At 52.4% G+C, this 24,265-nt stretch overlaps 3 protein-coding genes across 6 annotated transcripts; 2 read left to right on the forward strand and 1 right to left on the reverse strand.

Annotated features, from left to right (window-relative positions):
• Positions 1–5,209: 5,209 nt before the first annotated feature.
• NR2C2AP (nuclear receptor 2C2 associated protein) lies at positions 5,210–7,242 on the forward strand. Its single transcript, XM_038566752.1, has 5 exons — positions 5,210–5,534; positions 5,708–5,798; positions 5,997–6,102; positions 6,179–6,246; positions 6,520–7,242. The coding sequence occupies exons 1-5, from the start codon at positions 5,497–5,499 to the stop codon at positions 6,634–6,636; spliced, it is 420 nt and encodes a 139-aa protein (XP_038422680.1). The 5' UTR covers positions 5,210–5,496; the 3' UTR covers positions 6,637–7,242.
• Positions 6,692–12,908, reverse strand: RFXANK (regulatory factor X associated ankyrin containing protein). Of its 4 annotated transcripts, none has more exons than XM_038566749.1 (10): positions 12,760–12,908; positions 11,908–12,047; positions 11,225–11,419; positions 9,615–9,698; positions 9,396–9,461; positions 9,053–9,153; positions 8,762–8,887; positions 8,311–8,377; positions 7,868–7,948; positions 6,692–6,916 (listed from the first exon to the last, which is right to left on the reverse strand). In XM_038566749.1, exons 3-10 carry the CDS (start codon positions 11,409–11,411, stop codon positions 6,846–6,848), a joined length of 783 nt encoding a protein of 260 aa, XP_038422677.1. In that variant the 5' UTR covers positions 11,412–11,419; positions 11,908–12,047; positions 12,760–12,908; the 3' UTR covers positions 6,692–6,845. The 4 variants fall into 4 exon arrangements, with proteins under 4 accessions (XP_038422677.1, XP_038422676.1, XP_038422678.1 ...); XM_038566748.1 differs by having other exon boundaries at positions 12,722–12,871; XM_038566750.1 differs by having other exon boundaries at positions 12,730–12,854.
• On the forward strand, positions 12,776–23,415 carry BORCS8 (BLOC-1 related complex subunit 8). Its single transcript, XM_038566753.1, has 6 exons — positions 12,776–12,963; positions 15,868–15,980; positions 16,446–16,510; positions 20,278–20,388; positions 21,752–21,827; positions 22,181–23,415. Exons 1-5 carry the CDS (start codon positions 12,927–12,929, stop codon positions 21,783–21,785), a joined length of 360 nt encoding a protein of 119 aa, XP_038422681.1. The 5' UTR covers positions 12,776–12,926; the 3' UTR covers positions 21,786–21,827; positions 22,181–23,415.
• The last annotated feature ends 850 nt before the right edge of the window (positions 23,416–24,265 follow it).

Genomic DNA, 24,265 nt, shown 5'->3' on the forward strand with positions numbered 1-24,265 from the left:
TGCCTGCCTTTCCAGGGCTCACACTTGAAGCAGTTTTGCCCACAATTGCTGTTTTATCCCGTGTATAGAGAGGAAGCTGAGGCTCAGAGAGGATAGGAAGATCCCTGGGGCACATAGCTGGTAGGAGACTGGCAGTGTTGGTACCCAGGCCCGTCATACCCCACAGCTGTTTCCAGCGGCTGCAGCCTGAACATATCATTCTTTCATTCATTCCTTTATCCAGTGAGCATTTATAGATCACCGGGTGTGGGAGCAGATACTGTTGTCACAGGACTACTTCTGCAATCGGCAGGGGGCATGTGTGTGTCTTTGGAGTGAGACTTCAACCTTAAGACGGCTAGATCCAAAACAAAGGAATATTATTCAGCCATAAAAAGGAAGGAAGCACTGATTCAGGCTACAACATGGATGAACCTTGAAAGCATGCTGAGTGAAAGAAGCCAGACACAAAAGACCACAGCACAGTATGGTTCAAGTTCTATGAAATGTTTAGACTAGACAAAGCCAGAGACAGAAAGTAGATTAGTGGTTACCAGGGGCTGGGGGGAGAGGGAATGAAGAATGACTGCGAATGGGTACTGGGTTTCCTTTCGGGATGATGAAAATGTTCTAGAACTAGATAGTGGTGATCGTTGCACAATAACGCAAAGATAATTAATGCAACCCAATTGTACGCTTGAAAATGGTAAGTTTTGGGATACCTGGGTGGCTCAGTGGTTTAGCGCCTGCCTTCGGCCCAGGGGATGATTCCCAGGATTGAATGCTGCATTGGGCTCCCTGCTGGGAGCCTGCTTCCCCCTCTGCCTGTGTCTCTGCCTCTCTCCGTGTCTCTAATGAATAAATAAATAAAATCTTAAAAAAAAAAAGAAAATGGTAAGTTTTGTGTCCAGGTGTATTTTACCACAATGAAAAATGGAAATAATGGAAACAGGGGGAGAGGATCAAAAGCTTATGGAGGTCAGCCCTTCACCCACCTTCCTTCTCAAGGTCTTAGTCTCTTAGGTGCTTAGAATGGGATGCACTGGGCACAGCATCTGCATTGCACACTGTGTCCTGCATATGTGAATGTGTGTGTGTGGGGGGGGGTTGTCTCAGGATGATGAGGGGAGAAGTAAACAGGTGATAAGATGGTTTTGGCAAGATTACCAAAGAGCAAAGGGAGGGTGGAAATGAGTGAAGGTTGAGGAAGAACCCTAGGGGCAATGTTGCCCCAAGGCATCTGTACAGATCAGTATCTCATGCCTGTGGACCCAGTCTGCTGGTCTAGGAGTGGGTGAGTGATGGCCCGAGGGGCCAAAGTGACACACTGGGGAGCTATGCTTACTGTTCATTCCTCCTCACAGAAGAGACATGGGAGTCAGGGATCATCCTGATATAAGTGTCTGCAGTTGACTGGCTGGCATGAAGGGATGATTGTGGCAGCATTGGGGTGCAGGAGTCAGGGGTCAGGGGTCTGGGTGGATTATGTGACACGCAAGGGATCAAAGCAGTTTTGCCTTCACGAGTCCAAGGTTCAAAGTAGTGACTCTGGGCCACTCCTAATAAGTGACTCTGGGCCAGCTATTTTGTCTTTCTGTGCCTCCGTTACTCTATCTAAAAGGAGGATAATGAAGAGTCCCTGTCTTACAGGGTTGCTGGGAGAATGAAATGGGAAGTAAACACAGCATATGGGGGCTGCTGTCACGCTGCCCGTTTTCCATCTGGAGAAACTGAGGCTCAGAGGCATGGGACCACCTGCCTGAGGTTGTACAGTATGTATACGGGCCAAGTGGGAGCCTAGGTTCATGGCCTCAGAGCCAAGCTGGCCCTCATCCCTGACTGTCCCCACCTCTCTACACCTCTTCCTCTCCACCTCCAGGTCTCCCTGGCCAGTGCCAGGGCTGAGCTTAGAGGGGCTGGCCTGGGGCCCAGGGGAGGTGGCGGGGGGCGGGCTGTTGCTGGGGGCTTGAATGAGGCAACCTTGCCTGGGAATCTGCTGGGTTCAAAGAGCTATTTATAGGCCTGCACTGGGATTGGGTGAGCCACCCCTGCCAGCCCTGACTGCCTTCTCTGTATTGCCCCCATACTGGGGCCCAGGCCAGGGGCTGGAGCAAGCTGGGGGAGGAAGCAGGGGAGGGGGCTGGTGGGCCAGAGCAGGAGCAGAGAGATTGGGCCTTCCAGGAGATCTGGGTCTCGGGGGTAGACAGATTCCCTGCAAAGTGCCTCTTAGCATACCCAAAGTGCCTCTTAGCATACCCATACACATGGACACGACGCAGGCAACCACATTCACATGTGTCACACAATGTCGCCAACAAACCACACACAGTGACAGCACAGGTGGCTTATAGACAACCATATGAGGCAAGGCCATGTATGAGTCACACAGACCACATACAACCTCATTTGGTCACACACAAGTCATGTGTGTTGCACAACCAAACTCACACCTATGATCCCCGCTGTACCTCTAGTCCCTTCACACTCAAATAGACGTACCACGGTTCACATCTACTGCATCTTAACCTTCCTGGCAGCCACACACAGCCCACAATTGCCCCACATCACTCACATCCACCATGTTTATAGGCATGGGCGCACCTACAGACAGCCAGCACTCAATTATGATCACTGGGCACCCCTGCACCAACACGGAGGTGTATAGTCCTCCCAAGACCAACCTCACAGCACAGCCACTCATGGACACCATTCAGCACTTTCAGCACACCCAGTTGTGGCCCCAGGATGTTCTTTAGTGCATTCACTTTAGTCCTTTTTCACCTAACCACCTCCTCCCACTCCTACTATCACCTCCAGTTTCCCAGGCTCCCAGGCTTGCACCCAGCCAGGACTGACAAGCCCAGCTGGCACCTAGTGTGCATCTGTCTATTCCGAGGTGTGCCCTGTTGGACCCAGGCAGATGCTGGCAGATAAATGCCACCTGCACCTGCCCCACTGGGGGCTGGAACTGTCACATTCACCCCCACATACTCTTTGGACTGGGGCCTTGAAGCAATCATTACACTTATCCCCCAGGGGGAGACCAAGGCTTGAAGCTATCTGGAGGCCTTCCTCTACCCTGTTCCACTATAACAAACACATGGGAAATGGACCTGTTTTTTGCCCATGGGGATGGGAGGGCCGCATCTCCAGAGAGAGTCCCTACTGATCCATACTTGCTGTGTGACTTCAGCAAATACCTCACTCTCTCAGCCTCTACTTCCTCATTTGACAAATGGAAAACTCAGCCCAGTGGGAGAGAACTCCAGAGTCGGACTGAGGTTTGAATCCTGGTCCTGCTGGATGACCTTAAACAAACGACTTTGCTTTTCTGTGCCTCAGTTTCCCTCAGTGAACTGGAGTTGCAGCTCTTGGCTCTTCCAGAGTTTCCTCTGCCCAATCCCCAGGGTGATGGGGGGAGGGAGTGCCTAGTCTCTCCTCACTGGGCAAATGAATGGACCACTTTTGGCTGCCCTGCTGGGAGCTTAGAGCTGCTAATTCCCTGGAGAAACAGGAGGTTCTTTCATGCCCAGGCGCCAGTGGGGTGAGGAGGCGGGAAGAGGGTACTGAGCTGGCCTCAACCCAATGGGCAAGGTGGCTCCATGCCAAGACCAAGAGTGGCATGGGGGGGGCCCTAAGGCCATGCATATCCTCCCTGGGAGACTTTGGTTATATCCTCAACTGTAAAATGGAGGTGACATGGACCAGTACAGCAGGTTTAAAGAACCAGTGGATGGTGACAAAATGTGGCTTCAAGTCAAACACAGCAGTCCTATAAATAGAATTCCCTCCATTTCACAGGTGAGGGAATTGAGGGTCAGAGAGGTCAACATGCTTGTCCAAGATCACATGGCCAGTGAGAGAGTGACCCACCCAGGATTTGAACTGGATCTGGGCCCTCCAGGGTCCGTGGTCTTCCCACCTTCATCTGGGGGCAAAGAGGTCTTTTTGGCCGCCTGCAGTCCTGGCCCCAGCCCTGAGACCAACAGAGCCAGGTTTAGATGGCACCAAGCCATGACTGAATGCAGGAAGTCCTGGCAGGCCGGGGCTGATGGGGCAGCCCTTCCGCTGGTGTCCCAGTTTCCCAGCCAGCCCCCACCCCCACTCCCACCCCTCCTGGAGTGGGCTTGGGACAATGCTAGTAGGATGCCAAGAGAACCATTCCCCTAGCCCCTGAAGAAAGGGGCTGGATTCTAGACCATTCAGCTAAAGCCAGGAACCTCCAGCCTTCTGCCAGTGGCTGATCTGTCTCAGAACCCTCCATTCATGCAGATGGGATGGTGTCCTGCCCTTTCTCAAACACCTTCAGGCTCAGCAGGATCTTGCTCCACATATTTTATTCAAAGTCATCATCTTTCACCGAATCACACCTTTGTGTATGCTGTTCTCCCTGCCTGGACAAATCTATTCCCATTTTTCTTACCCTGATAAATTCTTGCCTACCCATTAAAGTACAGACACAATATCCCCTCTCCTAGGAAGCCCTCCTTCCAGGTAGAGCCCCTGGTCTCCCAGCCCTATTTCTCGCTCTGGCTCAGCCCTAGCCACATGGGCCTGGGAGTATGTGTGCCTAGTTCTGTCTTATCCAAACTGGGGGCTCCTCAGGTAGGGGGCTGGAACCGAGGCCCCTCATGGTCCCCAGCACCACCCAACACAGGGCTGGGCAGTAGGGATTGATAGGCACTTAGTGAGCCAGTAAACCAAATATTCAGTCTTTGTGCAATCTGGTTTGGCAAATTCAAAATTTTTTTTTTTATTTATTTATGATAGTCACACACACACACACACAGAGAGAGAGGCAGAGACATAGGCAGAGGGAGAAGCAGGGTCCATGCACCGGGAGCCCGACGTGGGATTCGATCCCGGGTCTCCAGGATCGCGCCCTAGGCCAAAGGCAGGCGCCAAACCGCTGCGCCACCCAGGGATCCCTGGTTTGGCAAATTCAAAACCCACTTCCCATGCCCCCTCCTCCAGGAAGCCAGTTCCAGGCAGCATTTACTGGGAAGAAAGATTTGGAGGCTAAGCTTCCCGTGTCCTACCTACGAGGCAGCATTAACAGTTACAGATTGGGGATGCCTGGGTGGCTCAGTGGTTTGAGCACATCCTCGTCGGTGCCTGACTTCTTCCTCCAGCTCTGAGGCGAACTCAATCCCTGGACGAGGGCCCTTTAAGAGGCGGGCGTAGAGGGGCGGGGCTCAAATTTTGTCCCTCCCCGAGAGCGCAGGCCGGGCCGGCAGAGTCAGTTTGCGCCTGCGCGGACTCCTCGTGGTTCCGGGTCCGCTTCGGTTCTGCGAGCTCTTCGCGGAGAGACGGAGGCTCCGGCCCGAACCTCGCAGGAAACCCGTTTCCCTCCCTTGAACCTGCTGCGAAAGTCTGGCCTCGGGTCATTGGCAGTTTCTTTGAAATCCTCGCAGACTCGGGCGTGGTCAAGGTCGCGCGGCCGTGGCGGCGTCGGCGCCTGGATTCGCGCACGAACTGAAGTCAGGTCTGAGCCCTGCGAGGCTTCGTGGAGCCAAGATGACCCACTCTTTGGTTTGTCCGGAGACAGTGAGCAGGTGAGGACCTGTGGGGCGGGCAGCGGCAGGCGTGGTAGTCCTAGAGCCGCGGGTTGGCAGGGTTAGGGGCGCGGGGGAAAGCTCTGGAGGGGAGGAGGGGGCGGGCCCACTGGTGGGCGAGCCCTTGGCGCTGGGCCCAGCCCCTCTTCTCACTCGGATTCTGGTGCCTCCAGGGTGAGTTCAGTGCTGAATCGCAACGCCAGGCAGTTCGGAAAGAAGCATCTATTCGACCAGAACGAGGAGACGTGCTGGAACTCGGACCAGGTGAGGCACCTCTCCCTGGACCCTCCACCCTTCCCGTCAATCAGATTCAGGAGTCCAGGGTGCCTTGAGAACTGAGTGGCACTCCAGCTGGGCAGCCCAATTGGCCGTGGAAGGAACGTGTGCCCGCGCCCCAGCGGCAACCCCGCCCAGCCTTCACTGTGTGAATGAGAGAGCCTCAGTTTCCCTGTCTGCTTCCAGGGCCCCTCCCAGTGGGTGACACTAGAGTTTCCCCAGCGCATCCGTGTCTCCCAGCTGCAGATCCAGTTCCAGGGGGGCTTCTCCAGTCGCCGGGGCCACCTGGAAGGTATTGGAAGGCTCTGGAAGGTGGGGATTTGAGAGGGGCACACCAACCTCACAGCCTGCCCCTTTCTCTGCTGCAGGTTCCCAGGGGAGTGAGGCTCTTAACAAGATTGTGGACTTCTACCCTGAGGACAACAACTCACTTCAGATATCCTGCCTGGGGTTCTGGGGTGGAAAGGCTGGAGTGGGGTGCGGCATTGGTGGGGGGTGGTCTGTGCCTCTGAAAGCTGTAGGCCCTTGAGCAAGTAGGCTCTGGGCCTCCATTGCTTCATCTGTAAAGTGAGCTGATAACTTGTTCTGTGTGAGAGCTTTAGAGGGGCTCACAGTGTGCTGGGTCACTCAGCGCATTGGTGGTGTCTGAGCTGGGGCTGGTGGATAGGAAACGATGAGCTACCTATTTCCCTTGACTGCCTGTGTTCACACCTTCCCTGTGCCAGCTGCCGAGGTGGACCAGCTGAAGGTGACATTTGAAGACACCACAGACTTTTTTGGCCGAGTAGTCATCTACCACCTGCGGGTGCTGGGGGAGAGGGTGTGAGGCCATTGGGTAGCTGACTCCTCCAAGAGGCCCTTGGGGAAATACAGTGACATTCTTCAGGTTATGCAGAGAAGGTTTATTGGTTCCTCTTGGGAAGGATCCCCTCCTACTGTCTGTCCAGGAGCTGCCTTTGAAGCCAGTTCTGGGTTTCCCCAGCTCTGGGTCAACTGTTTTGTTCCCTGAGTATCTGAGTCCCCAGCAGGCAGTCTTCACTCGGGATCTGCGGGCACCAGGTTGCTCTGGAAGAGTTTGAGGATGTGGTTCTCGATCACCTGTTGCACTGGAAATAGGACAGGGAAAACGTGGGCGGTAAATTGAATAGAGGCAGAGGCACCAGCCAAATTGTACACTTTCCTGGCGGATGAGCTGGGGTATCCCATTGTGAGAACTGCACTTGTCTCTCGGGGGACAAAGCTCATGTCTCTAAGCCGGGCCCTGGGACACGGATGGAGGACCCACTTCATGCATGGGGAAATACACACTCTTCCCAGAGTACAGTGGGAGGATGGAGGCACCCAAGCCAGGAGACTCAACTTCCCTATCGTTTGTAAAAATATATTTATGGAAGTTTTTTAGAGTCATAAAAATAATCTTTACCAATCAAAACTCGTGACTTGTGACTTTTATTAAAGGATGAGAGAGGCTGTGAGGAAAGACTTCTGTCCCAAATGGGATAAAATTCAAAGGAATCCCTCCATGACCCAAAGGGGTTGGTTCTATTAGGATTTCTCCATTTGGTAGATGGGGAAGCTGATGGGGGAAGTGGGGAATCGAACTGAGGTCTGCCTTTTGTCCCTACTCACACTCGCCTCCTGCCACGGAGAGGGCTGGCCTCAATGACCCCGTGTACTGTGGTCCAGCCCCTCCTTGGCATCTTTCCTGGCGTCCTCATCCTGTCAGGTCTCTGTATGTACTATTTCTCCAGGCTAGATGCCATCTTCCCTCCCTTTGGGCCTCCAGGAAGCCCTCCCTGATTCCCACCAATTACGGGGCTGGGCCAGGGCTTCTTTGGGCCTCCCAGTGCCTGTGTGTATCCCATCATGAACCTAGTCACTGACACATGTCAGCCTCCTGCACATGCCCAGGCCAGGTACACAGTGGCATTAGATGTTTGCTAACGTGAACATTCTCACTGGTAGCATCTGACATCTAAGATGGATGTCCTATGTACCCCTCTGCGGTCACCCTGCCTACAGCATGCTGTCAGTGCCCCCACGTGTCTCAGGCTGACCTTTCCGATATCCTAGGGCCACGGCAAGGTCCATTGGGGTATAGCCAGAGTCAGCCTCAGTGGTAAGATCAGCTCCTCGAGCTGCAAAGCAAAGTAGGTGCCATTGCGGGGTGGAGGTAGAGGTGGGGATGGGGGACTGGGAACCTAGAATGGGGCATGGTGACTTGGGAGGTCCAGTGACCCCTCCCAGGTCTGCTGTTGCCATGTGGGCTTGGATGAGAACCTGAACTCTCCAAAGAATGTGGCCAATAGAATCCCCACCTCCAGGGTCCCTGAGGCATGAAGGGTATGGGTATTCAACATGGTTTGCCAGACCCTTGTACTATCCCACAATCTCCTGTCCCCAAATCAGTCCTCTAGAAAAAGCAGAGAGTGACCACCCATCCCAAGAGCTGTTTGAGCAGAGCCTGAACCTCTCCCTGGCCCTCAGGATTCCCACTTACCCAACAAGGCTTCTACACACTTCACGTGGTTCCCACGGACGGCGTACAGCAGTGGTGTCCCTCCATTCTGTCAAGGGCAGAAGCAAGGGCAACCAACATTCTGTCTTTTCCAAATTCTCCCAACACCCCCAACCCTCTAACTTAATGTGGTCCCTCCTCCTGCTCATCATCTGGCTTAACTCCTTTGGGCCTCAGCTTAGATACCCCTTCTTCCAGGAAGCCCTCCTTGACTTCCCTTAGCTATGCAGGTCACCTCTGGGCTCTTGCCGTTGCCTGTGTGTCTGCTATCACAGTTTTATTCACTATGTTTCAGCTGACCGTTTACGTGGTCTTCCCTCCTCCAAAACTAGGAGCTCTGTGAGGCTCAGGGATGGGTCTGTCTTGTGTTCTCAGCACCTAGAACAGGCCTGATACCCTGCAAGGTGCCCAGGGCCAGTGGGTGGTGCCTCACCCAGTCGTAAATGTTGATGTCCACATCACGCTCGAGCAGCAGCCCTACAATGTCTGTGTAGCCGCCCATGCTGGCCAGTGACAGGGCACTTTCCCGTTCCTTGGCCAGGATGTGGGGGTCAGCACCCTGCAGTGGGGGGAGCACAGGGAGTGGTGATGGGGCAGGTAGGGGCATCCCCTGAAATCCCAGGGTACCCATCGCAGCCCCATCTTACAGGCATGACACCAGTAGACTCCGACCCCAGACTGCCCTCAAGTCCCCAGGGAAGCCCTGAGCTGGGCTGGGACGCACCCATTCAAGCAAGAAGCGGACAGTCTCGATTTCTCCGAATGCGGAGGCCCAGATGAGGGGGGTGAAGCCATGCTCGTCCGGCTTGTTGATGAGGTTGTCGCCTGGCAGGAGGGGGGTGGTACCACTGGGATGCACCCCTGCCCACTCTCCCCAATTCTGTGGGAGCAGGGACAGGGTGGGCGGCTGGGGTCAGATGTGAGAGGGGAGTACACATGTGGACATGCTCAAACATGTAGACAGATGTACATACGTGGGAACAGGTCATTTCAGTACCCACATGCATACCCCAGCACGTGTAGTCAGACAGGTATGGACACACCAGCATACTTGTGGGGACACACACCTTTCCTCAGATGTTCCTTCAGCTGGCTCAGTTCTCCCTGGGCCGCGAGCTGATGGATGGACAGGGCTAGGGACCAGAGAGAGGCAGAGTCCTCACCTATCACATCCCTACCCTGTGCCTCTGTTTACCCCAGCCAAAGTTGCTCTTCTCAGTCCCTGCCATTCCTACTACCTCCACCCTACTATTTAGGGAGGCTGGGGTACCAGAGGCCCCACTTACAGTCCAGGGTGGCCGGCAGGGCTGAAACCTCGTTCCCCCGCTGCCGGTTGGTAAGGGTTGTGGAGTGCTTCAGGGAGCTGCCTCCTGGAAGAGAGAAGAAGGGCCTCAGTGTCCTCTCAGTATGTTTCTGGGGTTTCAGACAAGACCATGGGGGCCTGGAGCTACCAAAGACAGTCCCTCACTCCACCATCCACTCACTCTGCCCTCCTGGATACCCAGGTATTCTTTCTCCTCTATACCTGGTGACGTTCTGGGCAAATGAGACATAGTCCCTGCCCTCAAGGGGTACCTGGACAAGTAGGGGGGGGTCAGAAAGAGAGAAATAAGTGTTCAGGAGATCTAAAAAGCAGGTAGAAGAGAGTGGAAAGGGGAGAGCAAGGGGTGCGTGCATTTTAGACAAAGTGGTCACAAGGAGAGCCACTCCAAGAGGTGACACCTCTCAACTGAGAGCTTGGTCAGTTGAAGAAACCAGCCCTAGGAAGAAGTGGGAGAAGAATGTTCCACACGGAGGGAACAGCAGGGACCAAGATCCCAGAAGGTACTGAATTAGATGTGGACTCCAGTCAAAAGAAATCCTCGGGTCCTTGACAGGGTCAACAGAATTACCATCTGACCCAGCAAGTCCACTCCTAGGTATCTACCCTCAAAGAGCTAAAATCAACTGCCTAGACAAAAACTTGTACACACACGTGTATAGCACACTAGTCATGGTTGCCAAAAGAGGAACAACACAAGTGTCCCATCAGTGGATGAAAGGATAAACAATAATGGTCTGCAATGGAATATTAGCAAGTCGTAGAAAGGAATGAACCTGGGATGCCTGGGTGGCTCAGCGGTTGAGCACCGGCCTTCAGCCCAGGGTGTGATCCTGGAGACCCGGGATCGAGTCCCACATTGGGCTCCCTGCGTGGAGCCTGCTTCTCCCTCTGCCTGTGTCTCTGCCTCTCTCTCTCTCTCTTTCATGAATAAATAAATAAAATCTTAATAAAAAGGAAAAAGGAATGAACCTCAAAAACATGCTGAGGGGCACCTGGCTGGCTCAGTTGGAGGAGCATGTGATTTGATCTCAGGGTCATGGGTTTAAGCCCTAAGGGGGGGGGGTGTAGAGATTGCTTAAATAAATAAAACTTAAAAAAACATCATGCTGAGCAAAAGCAGGCAGACACAAAAGACCTGTTTTATGATTCATTTATATGAAACATCCAGAACAGGCAAATCCATAGAAACAGAAAGAGGATTCGTGGCTGACGGGTTGGGGAGGGAGGGATGGAGAGTGACTACTAATGGGGATGAGGTTTCCTTTTGGGGTGATGGAAATGTTCTGGAATAATAGATAGAGGTGAAGGTACACACACTGTGAATGTACTTACTGCCATTGAAATTGTATGCAAGTCTGGTTAAAATAGTAACTTTTATGTTACGTGGATTTAGTCACTATATATACACACATATGTGTGTCTGTTTGTATAAAAGCAATCTTTCACTGGGTGGAGAGGAAAGACATATCCTAGGTAGTGAAATATAAAGACAGATGTCCTATCTTGGGCCTGACATTCCACAGTTCTTGCATCCCAGAGGCAAGAGGAATCCAGGGGAAATATCCTACCTACCCTGAGGTGAGGAGGCACCAGCATCCGGTTCAGGATTCCCAGGCTCCAAAGTGCAGGGGAAAAGACTGAGCACCACAGTGTCTGAGCCATCGGGGGCCTCATCTCCAGGGTCTTCAGGGTCCCCAAATTCTGGAATGGGGAGCTGCTGGGTCACACCGAGGTCCTCTGCAGGCTGGGTGGGCTCCATGGGGGAAGCTGATAGAAGCGCCAAAGGGGAGAGATAACAATAATTACCAACAACTACTATTTAATATGCACCAATGGCATACCCAACCTTGCACAGTGAGGGTGACTAAATTCTAGCTCAGCTGGGAAGTTAAAACCAGAGTCCAACTGCTTTTCAGGCCCACTCCTCTCCCGCACTCCCAGACACATACAACATACTTTTCTTAAAATGGGGTCAACTACCTGGGTTCGAATCCCTCCACTTACAGCCTGAGAACTTGGGCACATGACTTAACTTCTCTGAGCCTCAGTTTCCTCATTAATATAATGGAGAAGTGAAGTCTAAAATTATGCTTGTAAACAGCTGGGGAGCTGATACAGGGGGCAGAGCTTAATAAACGTTCTCTGTAGTTATTTTTATTGGGGGAGGGTCCCCGCAATGAGTGTGTGCTCAACAAAGATGTGATTGGTCCCATCCCTACCGGCCCCTCCCAAACAGATCCAGGAGGTCCACTCACCTCTAACGAGCCTCCTCTGTCACCTCACGCCGCAAGCCCGGGTCCCCCAAAAGTTGGGGGACCAATTCACAAACTTTTCTCCTCCAACTGATACAGGAGGGAGCAAGCTGGAGCCTGGACCCTCAGCGTCCTGGTTTCTTCTGCCGGGACAGAGAGCAACTTGATACGCGACCGCTACCCCCACCCCAGAGCTCCCCCACTGCGCCTGCGCACCCTGCCTCCCCCAAAAGTGCTCAAAGGCGAAAGCAGAAGTTGCTTCTGGCCCTTTAAGACTTGAGGGAGGGGCGTGGTTTCCGCTGGGGCCTGAGGGTTGCTGCTGCGCCTGCGCCTTCTTGCCCCGGCGTCTCTGGAGGGAGCTCGCCGGGTCAGGAGGGATGGGTGGAGCCTCAGAGGGCTCTGAGGATTTCATTGAGCCTGGCTTCCGTCACTCTCCCCCAGCTCCGCCCACAGGCTTTTCCAGAGGGCGCCGCTGGGCTCCAGTTGCGGCCAGATGGGAGGGGCTTTCTCTGGTCGGAAGGTGGTGGGCGGGGAGCAGTCCCGGCGTCAGGGATTTAAAGGGGCGACGCTACTGTTTGGCCCAGTGCACAACAATGCCGTCTTTGCTGTCTTGGGGGCTTATGAACACGTGTATGAATCTGACGGTAACAGGAGGGTACAGAGGAGCCGTTTATGCAGCCCGAAGTGGGCGGTGTTTGGAGCGTTTCCCCAATTCGTCTACCTCCGGAAAAGGGAGTTCGGGACGGGAGGGCGCCCTTGCCCCTTCCTGCCTGGGTGTCCCTTCCGGAGCTTCAGGGGTTCTCCGCGCCTTCCTCACCCGCCTACCGGTGCCTCCTTCCCCAGTCTCTCACTCACGGCTTCTCTCCAGTCTGGGTACACGGAGGAGTGGGGAGGGCAGGCCAGTTGACCCCAGAACTAGAGCGGCGCAGCGTCTGGTTTCGCAGGGGGAGGCTTAGGTAGCCTTCCACACTGTCGGACTTCCGCTTCCGGTCTCCGGCCTCCGGCCTCGGTCCGCGGTCGCTATGGAGGAACCCGAGATGCAGCTCAAGGGAAAGAAAGGTGGTGTGGGACCCCGGACTGGACGGAAGGGTGACCTGACAGGGGGCAGGAAGGGACAAAGGCTTGGAGGGAGCTTGCGGGGGAACGAAGTGAACGGCCATTGAATCCTGGCTCGGCCGCTGACTAGTTTTAAAACGTTTAGAAAGTTGCCGTGCCTCGGTTTTGTCATCTGTAAAATGGGGTGTGTAATAATATAGTCTGTCCCCGCTTCGCGTAGGTTTATTGTGAGAACTCAATGACCGGGTATTTTGTAATGCATTGGAAGGACACCTGGGACTTGGTGATCGCTGTGCGCGTTATTCATATATATATATATATATATATATATATATATATATATATATATATATAAAATAAAATCTTTATATATAAAGATTTTATTTATTCATGAGACAGAGAGAGAGAGAGGCAGAGACACAGGCCGAGGGAGAAGCAGGCTCCATGCAGGGAGCCCGATGTGGGACTCGATCCTGGGACTCGATCCCGGGACTCGATCCCGGGACTCTAGGATCACACCCTGGGCCGAAGGCAGGCGCTAAGCCGCTGAGCCACCAGGGATCCCCCATTCCCTTATATATTTACCCGTGTGTCTAGGTTTACGTTAACATCAAATATTTGTGATTCACGTGTTTCCAAATTACAGAGTGCCACAGACTGTGTTTAAGTTACAAAGGTTTTTGTTATTTTATTACACACATTATTTCTAGTTAGTTATTTACAAGGCACAAGTACATTTTGTAACAACCCTGAGGGTGAGCTGTTAATGCTCGTTTCCAAAACGAGGAGGATGAGGAGGATAAGAGTACCTCCGGTTTGGAGGTGAAGGGTGGGCTCTGCCCCCCGGCGGGTCCAGTAGTGAGCTAGACGGACTGACACTCCCCAGACTCACGCACAGCCTCCCTTGACTCTCAGACATACTAGTGTTCTCTCTCTTGTCCACTGTACTGTGCTGGACAATACCGTGGGGTCCATCTCTGGAACAGACCTCGAGATGGGTACTGTTATTACTCTGTTTTTAAAGGTTAGGAAACTGAGGCACAGGGAAGCCCCTGACCTCAAAAATCCAAGCTTTGATTGATTGATTTATTTTTGGTAAACATGTAACCTGATAAAGAATGAGAATTTAAGTGTAAGAGAAATGAACAAGATGCTGAGGCTGAGAATGAGGTGAAAGGGACATCTGATTAAGCTTGGTGATCAGGGAAGGCCTTGCCCAGGAGGTGACAGGAGAGATGAGCTGGGACAGGAGGGATAAAGAATAGCCATTGAGGGAAGGGCGAGTCTGTGGCAGAACAACAGGTGCAACAGCGCTGAGGTGTCAGTGTTCAGAGCTTGCGGCAATACAGCAGCTACTGGTCACTGTATTGTAGGTAATTAATTTAATTAAAATTAGGTAACACTTAAAATTCGTAAGGTGAGCACTGAGTGTTGTATAGAATTGTTGAATCACTTCATTAATACACCTGAAACTAAAATGACACTGTACTGGAATTTTAAAAAAAATTTAAAGATTTTATTTATTCATGAGAGACACACAGAGACAGGCAGAGATATCAGCATAGGGTTCAGAAGCAGGCTCCTTGCAGGGGATCCCAGAACCCTGGGATCACGACCTGAGTCAAAGGCAGACACTCAGCCACTGAGCCACCCAGGTGCCCCTGGAATTAAATTTTTAAAAAATAGTAAAATAAAATTCAGTTTAGGGGTCATATTAGCTACATTTCAAGTGCTCAGTAGCCATATGTGTCTAGTGGCTACATTTTTAGATGCTACAGATTATAGAACCTTTTTATCATCTCGGAAAGTTCTTTTGGACAGTACTGAGGGTGTTCAGAGAACAGGAGGCTATTGTGCCTTGTGTGGAGGGTGAGGAGGGGAGGGTGTGTGGAGGGTGAGGAGGGGAGGAAGGTCAACAGCAGCCAGAATATACAGGGCCCTGTGGACCATTGTAATTTAGGTGGGTTTTATGCTCTGGCTGATGGGAGCCATGGGAGGATTTCAGACCAGGGAGGGACATATCTGATATGTTCATTGGAGCTCATTCCATCTGTTGTGTGGAGATTGGACTGTTGGCAGAAGGGAAGCAGGGAGACCAGGGAGGAGCTGACTGAACCTGGTATCCCAGTGGGGGTTGGCCATTCCGGACCAGTGGGGGCACGTAGATGAGATTTGGACTTTGTTTTAAAGCGGACTCAGCAGGATCTGTGCATGGACGGGAAGATATAAATAACTGGCTGGCTGGGAATGCCATTTGTTGAAGCAGACCCTGGGATGAGGATTTGTGTGTAATTAATTGACCAGGAGAACCCCCCCCCCCCCCCCCAGGGGAGAGAGAGAAACAGGATAGGGAGGAAGCTGAGCAAGGAAGCTGTCAGGTAAAATTCTCAGCCTGATCCTTCAGGAGAACTCAGAAAGATGAGTTCTACCTCCACTTTGTCCCAACACACGGCACAGGACATGGGCTTTCATACCCCTTGATGGTCCATCATGGCTGAAGGCCATCCAGGGACCTCAGCTTCCAGACATTTTCAGGTCTAGTAGCTAATGGGATCCTCCAAAGAAAAATTGCAGATTCATTCTCTGGGATAAAAGGAATGTAAGAGGGTCCAAGTGGACAGAAGCAGTGTCGGCTACAGGTGGGCTTGGGAGGGAAAAGATCATGAGCTCACTGGATGTGTTAACATCATAAGTGAGGCCTTTCTGTGACCATCTCCTTCAACCTATCACTGGGGCCATGGGTGACCCAGCTCCTGGGTGGGACACCAGACAGTTCTCACTGCTGTAGCTGGACTCTCGGATTAAGCAGTCAAGAGTCTTATGCTTTGTCTCTTTGTGTTTCTGCTGTGCTTCCTCTTGCTCTGCCACCCCTGACCCCTCCCCCCCAACTGTTGATTCTCGGTCCAGTCACAGACAAGTTCACGGAGAGTGTCTATGTCCTGGCCAACGAGCCGTCGGTGGCCCTGTACCGGCTGCAGGAACATGTGCGTCGCTCTCTGCCCGAGCTGGCTCAGCATAAGGTGAGCCCCACTTACCCTTGCCACTGACCTCCCCCAGAGTCCTCACTTGAGCTGGGGCCTGCTATGTGGAGCAGAGGCTGTCAGGGGAGGAGGCAAGGCTGGGACACTGGCAAGGAGGCACGAGGTCACTGAGGTTGGGGCCATGGGTGAACAGATTTGGAGGAAGGGGACAGCAAAATATGCATTAGTTGTGACATGTGTGATGAGAAGGAGGCAGCTGCATGTGGACCTGAGGGAAAGATGTGCCAGTCAGAGGGAACAGCCAGTGCAAAGACCCTGGAGCATGGTAGCCAGGTGTTCACAGAAAGCCCAGATTGGTGGGGGAGGGGATTTGTAGGAGGAAAGACCAGGATGGAGGGGGCTGATCTCTGTGGCCATGGTGATAGGTGATGAGGTGCTCCATCCCAGAGAATAGGGAGGATGAAAGTGGCAGCCATCTTGATAATAGCTTCCTATCCCCCACAGGCCGACATGCAGCGATGGGAGGAACAGAGCCAGGGAGCCATTTACACAGTGGAGTATGCCTGCAGGTGAGCACTGCAGTCTCCCCATTGGGTTGTCCCATTATGCGCTGGAGGTCACCTCATGGGCATTCAGGGGCATCTCAGCCAGCTGCCCAGTGAATCTTGCCCTGTTGAATGCACCTGAGATGAGGCATGTGGATCTCAACTTAGTTGGCCACACAACAGGTTCCTACTCGGCCTGTGCTTCTCACCATTTGCCTAAACCCCGTGTGCCTCAGGCAGGCTTCTTCCAGGAGCTGAGCCCCTCCATATGTGTCATAGGAGGGGCTCATAGTGGTTTCAGGGAGGTGCCACCTGGGCGGAGCCAGTGCCGTGCCTCAAGGCACATTTCCTTCCCACAGCCAGGACCACAGACTGGCCAGTGGGGTACGGAGAGGGCCAAAACACAAAACACAAACACAAACACTGGCCAGTGGGGTACGGAGAGGGCTGTTTATTTTAAAATCTTTATTTCTGGGGCAGCCCAGGTGGCTCAGCGGTTTAGCGCCTGCCTTTGGCCCGGGGCGTGATCCTGGAGACCCAGGATCGAGTCCCATGTCGGGCTCCTGGTGCATGGAGCCTGCTTCTCCCTCTGCCTGTGTCTCTGCCTCTCTCTCTCTCTGTGACTATCATAAATAAATAAAAACAAAAACAAAAACAAAAAATTTAAAATCTTTATTTCTTTCCAATTTTTAAAAAATTTAAGTGGATTCCACACCCAGTGTAGGGCTTGAACTCATGACCCCAAGATCAAGAGCCACAAGCTCCACTGAGGGAGTGAGTAAGATGCCCTTCCAATTTTTTTTTATTGCACAACATACACATAAAAATTATCACCTTAACCATTTTTAAATGTACAGTTCAGGTATTAAATACATTCATAATGCTATGCAGCCATCCCCACCATCCATTTCCAGAATTTTTTTCATCTTGCAAATCTGAAGCTCTCCCTGTTAAACACTAAATCCACATCCCCTCTCTCTTAGCCCTTGGCATCCACCATTCTGTTTCCTATTTATGAATCTGGCCATTCTAGGGAACTCACATAGAGTCTTATGGTACTTATCTTTTGTGTCCATCTGCTGTCTCTCCACATACTGTCCTCCGCATCTACCCATGTGGCAGCAGGTGTCAGAATGTCCTTCCTCTTTAAAGTCGGGTGGCATCCCATTGTATAGAAGCACTACAGGGTATGCATCTGTCAGTGGACGTTTGGGTTGCTTGCATGCTTTAGCTACAATGGATAATGCTGCTGTGAATGTGGGTGGACCACTTATTCTTATTTTGTGTTTAGCTTTATCTAAGTCTTCAACTACCCCCCCCCGCCCCCAAGGAAAAGATATATGAGAGTAAAAAGCAGTAGTCAGTGTTTCTTTTCATCATTGTACCTTTGCTGGTCTTGCCTCCCGCTCTTCTTTTGGTTCCCCTGACTATACTTAATGCCCTGGCTTGTTCTGTTTGCTTCGGGAATTTGGCAGTTTTATTTAGAACTGCTGTTTGCCCTTTGTGCTGGCTAAGTCGTTTTGGTGGAGGCTAGACACCCCAGCAGTTCTCATCTGTGGCACTGTGGGCTTCGCCTGCCTGTTTCTGTTGTGTGGGCGAAGGTTCCTTGGCAGGAAGTCCTGCTGCTAGGGGCACCGAGCTGAGTGTTCTGCTGTCAGCAGCCTGGGCCCTTCCGCTGGGATAGACGGCAATCCAGACAGATGGTGTCTTCTTGAATATGGTGGCCTCAAACACCCTCCGTATCAGCTCAAGGAAGAGTAGAAAAGAAATAGAAGAGGGCGCCTGGGGGCTCAGTTGTTTGAGCATCTGCCTTCGGCTCAGGTCATGATCTCAGGGTCCTGAGATAGAGCCCCGAGCCAAGCATCGGGCTCTCTGCTCAGTGGGGCGTCTTCTCCTCCCACTCCTACTGCCCTTGCTTATGTTCTCTGTGAAATAAATAAATAAAATCTTTTAAACAAGAGAGAGAGGAAATAGAGGAGTTTCTCCCTTACATCTGTCAGACAGCTCCTGGACAGCTGCGAGCTCACTAGCAAGGCCCAGGTTAAAGGAAGAACATGTCAGAGTCTATACTTTCTCCTGGTTCCGCTAAGCTGCCCCATCTAGTGCAGGAGTCTGGGCTATGGATGACTGTTCACACTTAAATTTTAATGCATTAAAATGAAATAAAAGATTCAGCTCCTCTGTCTCACTAACCAGATTTCAAGTGTTTAGCAGCCAATTCAGTGGATAAAGAATGTGCCTGTCATGTTCCAGAAAGTTCCACTGGGCCATGCTGAGCTAGGGAGGAGGCCAGTGTATTCTGAGTGCTTCTCTTGAGGGAAATATGAATTTCTCTATGCTAAGAGACCAGGTTTCCTTTACGGACATGAAAGAGCCCTTATCTTTTAGTTGTTCAAAATGTTTTACTCAGTGTTAATGGTGTAAAATGTAAAGATATTAAATTAGGGTAAACTATTCAATAGGGAACTTATAATAGCAAGCTTTTTATCAAGGTGGGCAAACACTAGAAAAGCTGGCTGTATTTGGTGGTGCTAAGATGAGCAAGCTAACAGAGCAGGTGACAGCCAAGGCTCCTTTGCACCCCCACCCCCGCTTTGCTCTCCTGGCCATTTTCCAGCAAGACCCTGGTTGATAATAAACGGGAGTGATTTCTTTGTCTTTGATAGAAAGATTTTAAAGTGACACTTTTATTTTTACTGCAGATGTTACACAGGTGACTCACTGGCATTAGCAAGGCCCTGAGTGGCTTAGTAAATATTTTCCTGTAGTGCCTTTGGAAGGGACTTTGTTTGTTTTAAAGATTTTATTGATTTATTTGACAGAGAGCATAAACAGGGGACATAGCAGGGAGAGGGAGAAGCAGGCCCCCCACAGAGCAGGGAGCCTGACACAGGGCTTATCTCAGGATCCTGGGATCATGACCCAAGCCAAAGGCAGACGCCTAACCAACTGAGCCACCCAGGTGCTCCTGCAAGGGACATTTTCATTAAGACATTCATCAGTGTGGCACCAACACGAGGTTAGCACAGCTTTGCACTGGTGCCCCCCTAATTGGTGGTGAATTATTCTAGTTCCCTCTAAACTCACCTCCAGAGCTTTTCATAGTTTAGTTGATAGGCTTCCTTCAGAGGCCGGAATAGGTTATCTATTTTTTTTTTTTTAAGATTTTATTCACCCATTCATGAGAGATACAGAGAGAGAGAGAAAGACACAGGCAGAGGGAGAAGCAGGCTCCACGCAGGGAGCCCAATGCAAGACGTGATCCTGGGATCCCAGGATCATGCCCCAGGCTGAAGGCAGGTGCTAAACCGCTGAGCTATCCAGGGATTCCCAGGAATAGGTTATCTAAAAGGACAGCAAGATGTCTTTGAAGCCATCTTTACATGCTCATAGCTTTTTCAAAACATTAGGTGGTCTAGCAGCAGGGACGTAAGAGTTGCATCTAGGGGTGCCTGGCTGGCTCAGAAGGAACATGTGACTCTTGATCTCTGGGCTGTGGGTTCAAGCCCTGTGTTGGGTGAAGGGATTACTTAAGTGGATAAATAATAAAAACTTAAAAAAAAGTTGCATCTGGCCATCATGTGCTCTGTTGGTTGGATGTCATCTGGGCATGGCAGGGAGATATAAACTTTAAGCCCACGATGAGCCCTTAGGGAAGACCACAGAATCCCCAAGGTACCTGCTGAGCACTGAGTCCCCACCAGCCTCCAATTGGAAGGATACACCAGCAGACCTGGGAGGGGGAGGGTAAAGCAGCAGTGACACTGACTGGGTCCATCCTCCAATTTCAGCGCTGTGAAGAATCTTGTCGACAGCAGCATCTACTTCCGCAGTGTGGAAGGTCTCCTCAAACAGGCCATCAGCATCCGGGACCACATGAACGCTGCCGCCCAGGGCCACAGGTAGCTCCAGGGACCACCCGCTCCTGCTGCTCTCATCCTCTTCACTGTAAGGAACTTTGCTGCTCAGCCAGGAACTGCTTCTTCTCACTCCTTAGCCCCCTTTCCTCATCTCATCGTGTCTCGTGACTTCCTCTCGTCCTTTGGCATCTGTAGTGGGAGAGCTCAGCCACTCAGCACCTAGTCCTGAGTTCTGCTGTGTGCCTGGCCCTGGGCTGGGTACTGGGGACATAACAGTGATCAACACACGTGTGCTCATAGTCTCACAGGGAGGCACACAGCAATCAGGTAAACATGAAACAGATTGCTCATCTTGAGATGTATGAAGGAAGAGAAGGGGGATGGGGGCCTCTCTGAGGAGGTGGGAGCAGAGGCCTGGACATCATGCAGACAGAGATGACCCAAGGAGGGTATTCCAGATTGGACAGTGGTAAGGGCAGAGCGCCCTGGGCTGGTGCTCTGGGAGTGTTGGAGGAACATCTAGGAGGCAGGTGTGACTGGAGCTAGTGAGCAAGAGGGAGACAGCGAGGGGGGAAGGGGCCTTGCTGGCAGCAAGGAAGGAGGAAGGCCCCTGGAGCTGAAGGATGCTTCCAACCAAGGGCCAGATGGTCAAAAATGAAAAGCACTTACAGTCCTTGCACATGGGGGAGAGAGGTTTTGTTTTCATTTTCATTATAACGTAATAAACATGCATTTAAACACACGTGCACATGCCATAAGTTTTAACTCTACTTTGAGACATGTCTGGCTCCTGCAGTATGGTGTTCTGGGATGCCTGTCCCCCACCAGACATTTAGAAAGAAAAAAGATCTGTATTGCTGTTTCTGAAAAATGAGAAACAAGAATTATCAAAAACAAAAAGGCCTCGTGAATATGTGAGAAGGAACATGCAACTGTCTTCTCCATGAAGGTGGCGTGATGTGGGTTTATCTGGGTCTGTTCTGCTGCAGGTCAGTGATCCCCATCCGGACTATAATTTACTGTGTAGCGTCATGCACAGTGTCGTGGATGCAGTAGAGCTGCAAAAAGCTATCGCTTTGACTTAATTCATGGTGTCCCAAGTGCTTTCAAATGCCCTGCCAAGCCTACCCTTGTGAAACACACGTGCTTCTGAAAGAGGCGTGAGGTGTGGCTACCACTTCTCTGTGCAAGTCCTGTGGGTTTGAAGTGCCCGGGAGACTGCACAAGTCCTCACCATGACCTCTGAAGTGGGTGGCCGGTCCCCCTTTTTACAGAGGATACCTGGAAGGCCGAGGCCAGGGGTTTTAGGGGACCAGAGGGTGACCCAGTCCTGTCTCCAGCCTAACCGAGCAGGCCCGATGGCCTCTGACCTTGGCCTCAAGAACGCTGCACTGTCTTGTTCCAGCCCTGAGGAACCACCCCCGCCCTCCTCAGCATGATCCCAGAAGAGACTTGGAGGTGCTTTGGCCCCTCTGGCTCAGGTCAGTGCCTAGTGTGGTTGTGAGCCTCTATATGTTGTGCTCTGAACTAACCCACCCTCTCACTATCCAAGAAGGGACTTGCTTGTCTAACCACCTGGGCTTTCTCCCTGGGCTTGTAGGATGGTTTCATTAGTGGGAGGCTTCCAGGTAGTAGGGACCTTGAGCCCTCTGCTGCTCAGAACGTTGTCAGTCCTTTTCCCTCATGTTCTTCCTGCCATCTTCCTGCCCCTTATCCAGGCCACAGGCCCTGTCCTGATCCCAGGTTCCCCCTGCCAAGACAGAAGGGGGATCCCATGTTTTTTCCTAGCCTGCCGCGTGCCAGCTGCTTGCTTTACTGACATGCATTCTCTCAGGCAGAGCCCAGCATGGTGGTTACCCAGCCAGCTCAGGAATCTTCACTCCACTGCCGATCTGCTGCTGTGTGACCCTGAGAAAGTCCCTCCCATCCCTGGTCTCTGCTTTTCCCTTCTATCAGAGTGGTTCATCAGGTGGCAGAGGGTGCTGCTGCACAGTGATGTGTGTTATAGCCTTCAGCCACTGCTCCATGACAGACTGTCCCAGAACTTAGTGGCTGACACACCAGACATTTGCCTGCTCACAATTCTGTGACTTGAGCTGGGCTCAGCTGGGCAGTTTTGCTGGGCTTACCTGGAGGCCAGTCTGGCACTCATCAGAGTCTGATGGGGTGGCACAGTCAGAGGTGGCCTTGCTCGCACATCTGCATTTTGGCCAGTGCTGTCGCCTGCAGGGGGTCCGGTTCTCCTCTGCATGGCCTCCCCAGGAGGCCAGCCCAGGCTCCTCTGGTGACCGGGTGCCAGGAGGGCAGCCCCAGTGTGCACGTGCTCATCCAGCCTCTTCTTGCTTCACATTGCGGATATTCCGTTGGTCAAGGCCAGCCACATGGCCAGGCCCAAGACCTGATGGGGAGGACTACAGGAAGGCATCAACACCAGGAAGTGTGGTTGACTGTGTGAAGAGAGCCTGGCACCAAGGAAGGCCGAGCATGTTGCTATTCTGTGCCCATGTAGGGCAGGGTGGGAGGCCCCTGAGGGACTTTCTGAGCTCTTACTCTTGTAGCTTGCAAAGCCCTGCTCATTTGCAGGGCACTGTGATGGCGCTCCATCCACAGAGGCCCTCCCAGAGGGTTGGGGAGGCACAGGTGGGAACGGGGCCTTCACAGCCCCAGAGTGACAGTCCCTCCCCAGAGCCAGGAGGCAATAGACAGCAGAGCTCATGCATATGCAGTCAAAGTACTTATTGGACACCTGCCATGTGCTAGGTCTAGCTCTCTGTCTGGGGGTAGTGAGGAATCTCACAGGCTGTGGGATTGCCTGGGGGGCATCTGGGAGGGCCTGGAGCTGGAGCGGCTGCCAAGAGGGTCAGCAACCCACCCCAGTGGCCTACACAGGGTTGCCCACCGGCCCTGGGCCCATACGCTGCCATCTCTGCCTCCCATCTCTTTGTCCTGGTCCCTCCCACCATCCAACCTCAAGGATACCACCCCGCTGCCCTTCCCGCACCCTGTGCCATCTACTGCCCCTTTGCTGCTGCACCCCCTCTGAATAAAATGCTCTGTGTCTCTTCCTGATCCTGCCTGTGTCCCTGCAGACCCTGTCCCCTTCCTCTTCAGAATTGCTGCCCATTGTCCCTCTCAGAATCTTCCATCCCCTTTTTCCCAATACTGCCCCCCACAGGGTGATCAGTCACCTTTGTAGGGTCCAATTGCAGTCTCCCCTGGCTTTTGACTTCCCCTGTCTTTTCAGTACCAGGTCTGGACACACGGGCCCTTTTATAATAGAGGGAACAGGCTCCGAGAGATGAGGTGGGGTCACCGCCCTTGACCAGAAGTGAGAGTCATACCCAGATCCTCCAAGCCCTGGGTTTCACCTCTTCTCCCAGTCTCACCGAGGTTCCTGCCTCATCAGGTGACCCTGCAACCATGAGGGTCTCTCAGACCCCTCCCTGACCCTCACGCCACCTCCCCCAGCCCAAGTAAAGCTGGGCCTTTGCACACAACTCGTGGGATCCAGCAGCGACTGAAGACCAAGCAAGTGTGGCCAGCACATTCCTCTTCTGCCCAGAGCCTCTGGACCCCTCTGTGAATATATAGAGATGAGGCTTTGCTGCCCCTGGACTCCTACCTGTCCCCCATTGATCATGGACACAGTCATGGCCACAGCCCCTCAGACCCAAAACTGCCACCTTGTTAATCCCGATCCATGATCCTGCGTGCCTGGTACTATGTTGAAGCTTTTGCAAGGGTCACCTTTTCATCCTTCATCCTCAGGTAGCCCAGTAAGGCAGGTGTCACCCCCAAATACAAGAGGGAAAAGAGTCTTCAAGGTGTAGCATGACCTGGGCAGCCCCGGTGGTGCAGCGGTTTGGCACCGCTTGCAGCCTGGGGTGTGATCCAGGAGACCCAGGATCGAGTCCCACAT

Source organism: Canis lupus, chromosome 20 (assembly GCF_011100685.1).
Source record: "Canis lupus familiaris isolate Mischka breed German Shepherd chromosome 20, alternate assembly UU_Cfam_GSD_1.0, whole genome shotgun sequence".
Taxonomy (NCBI): Eukaryota; Metazoa; Chordata; class Mammalia; order Carnivora; family Canidae; genus Canis; species Canis lupus.

Bases quoted from the DNA above. Each gene is read 5' to 3' on its own strand.
- NR2C2AP (XM_038566752.1), top strand. From the start codon at position 5,497: ATGACCCACTCTTTGGTTTGTCCGGAGACAGTGAGCAG. The intron at 5,535-5,707 runs GTGAGGACCTGT...TGGTGCCTCCAG, and splicing joins TGTCCGGAGACAGTGAGCAG to GGTGAGTTCAGTGCTGAATC. The intron at 6,247-6,519 runs ATATCCTGCCTG...GCCTGTGTTCAC, and splicing joins AGGACAACAACTCACTTCAG to ACCTTCCCTGTGCCAGCTGC.
- BORCS8 (XM_038566753.1), top strand. From the start codon at position 12,927: ATGGAGGAACCCGAGATGCAGCTCAAGGGAAAGAAAG. The intron at 15,981-16,445 runs GTGAGCCCCACT...TATCCCCCACAG, and splicing joins CCGAGCTGGCTCAGCATAAG to GCCGACATGCAGCGATGGGA. The intron at 20,389-21,751 runs GTAGCTCCAGGG...GTCTTGTTCCAG, and splicing joins GCTGCCGCCCAGGGCCACAG to CCCTGAGGAACCACCCCCGC.
- RFXANK (XM_038566749.1), bottom strand. From the start codon at position 11,411: ATGGAGCCCACCCAGCCTGCAGAGGACCTCGGTGTGACCCAGCAGCTC. The intron at 9,154-9,395 runs GTGTGTGTCCCC...CCCTCCTGCCAG, and splicing joins GAAGGAACATCTGAGGAAAG to GCGACAACCTCATCAACAAG. The intron at 7,949-8,310 runs GTAAGTGGGAAT...TTTGCTTTGCAG, and splicing joins GTGTGTAGAAGCCTTGTTGG to CTCGAGGAGCTGATCTTACC.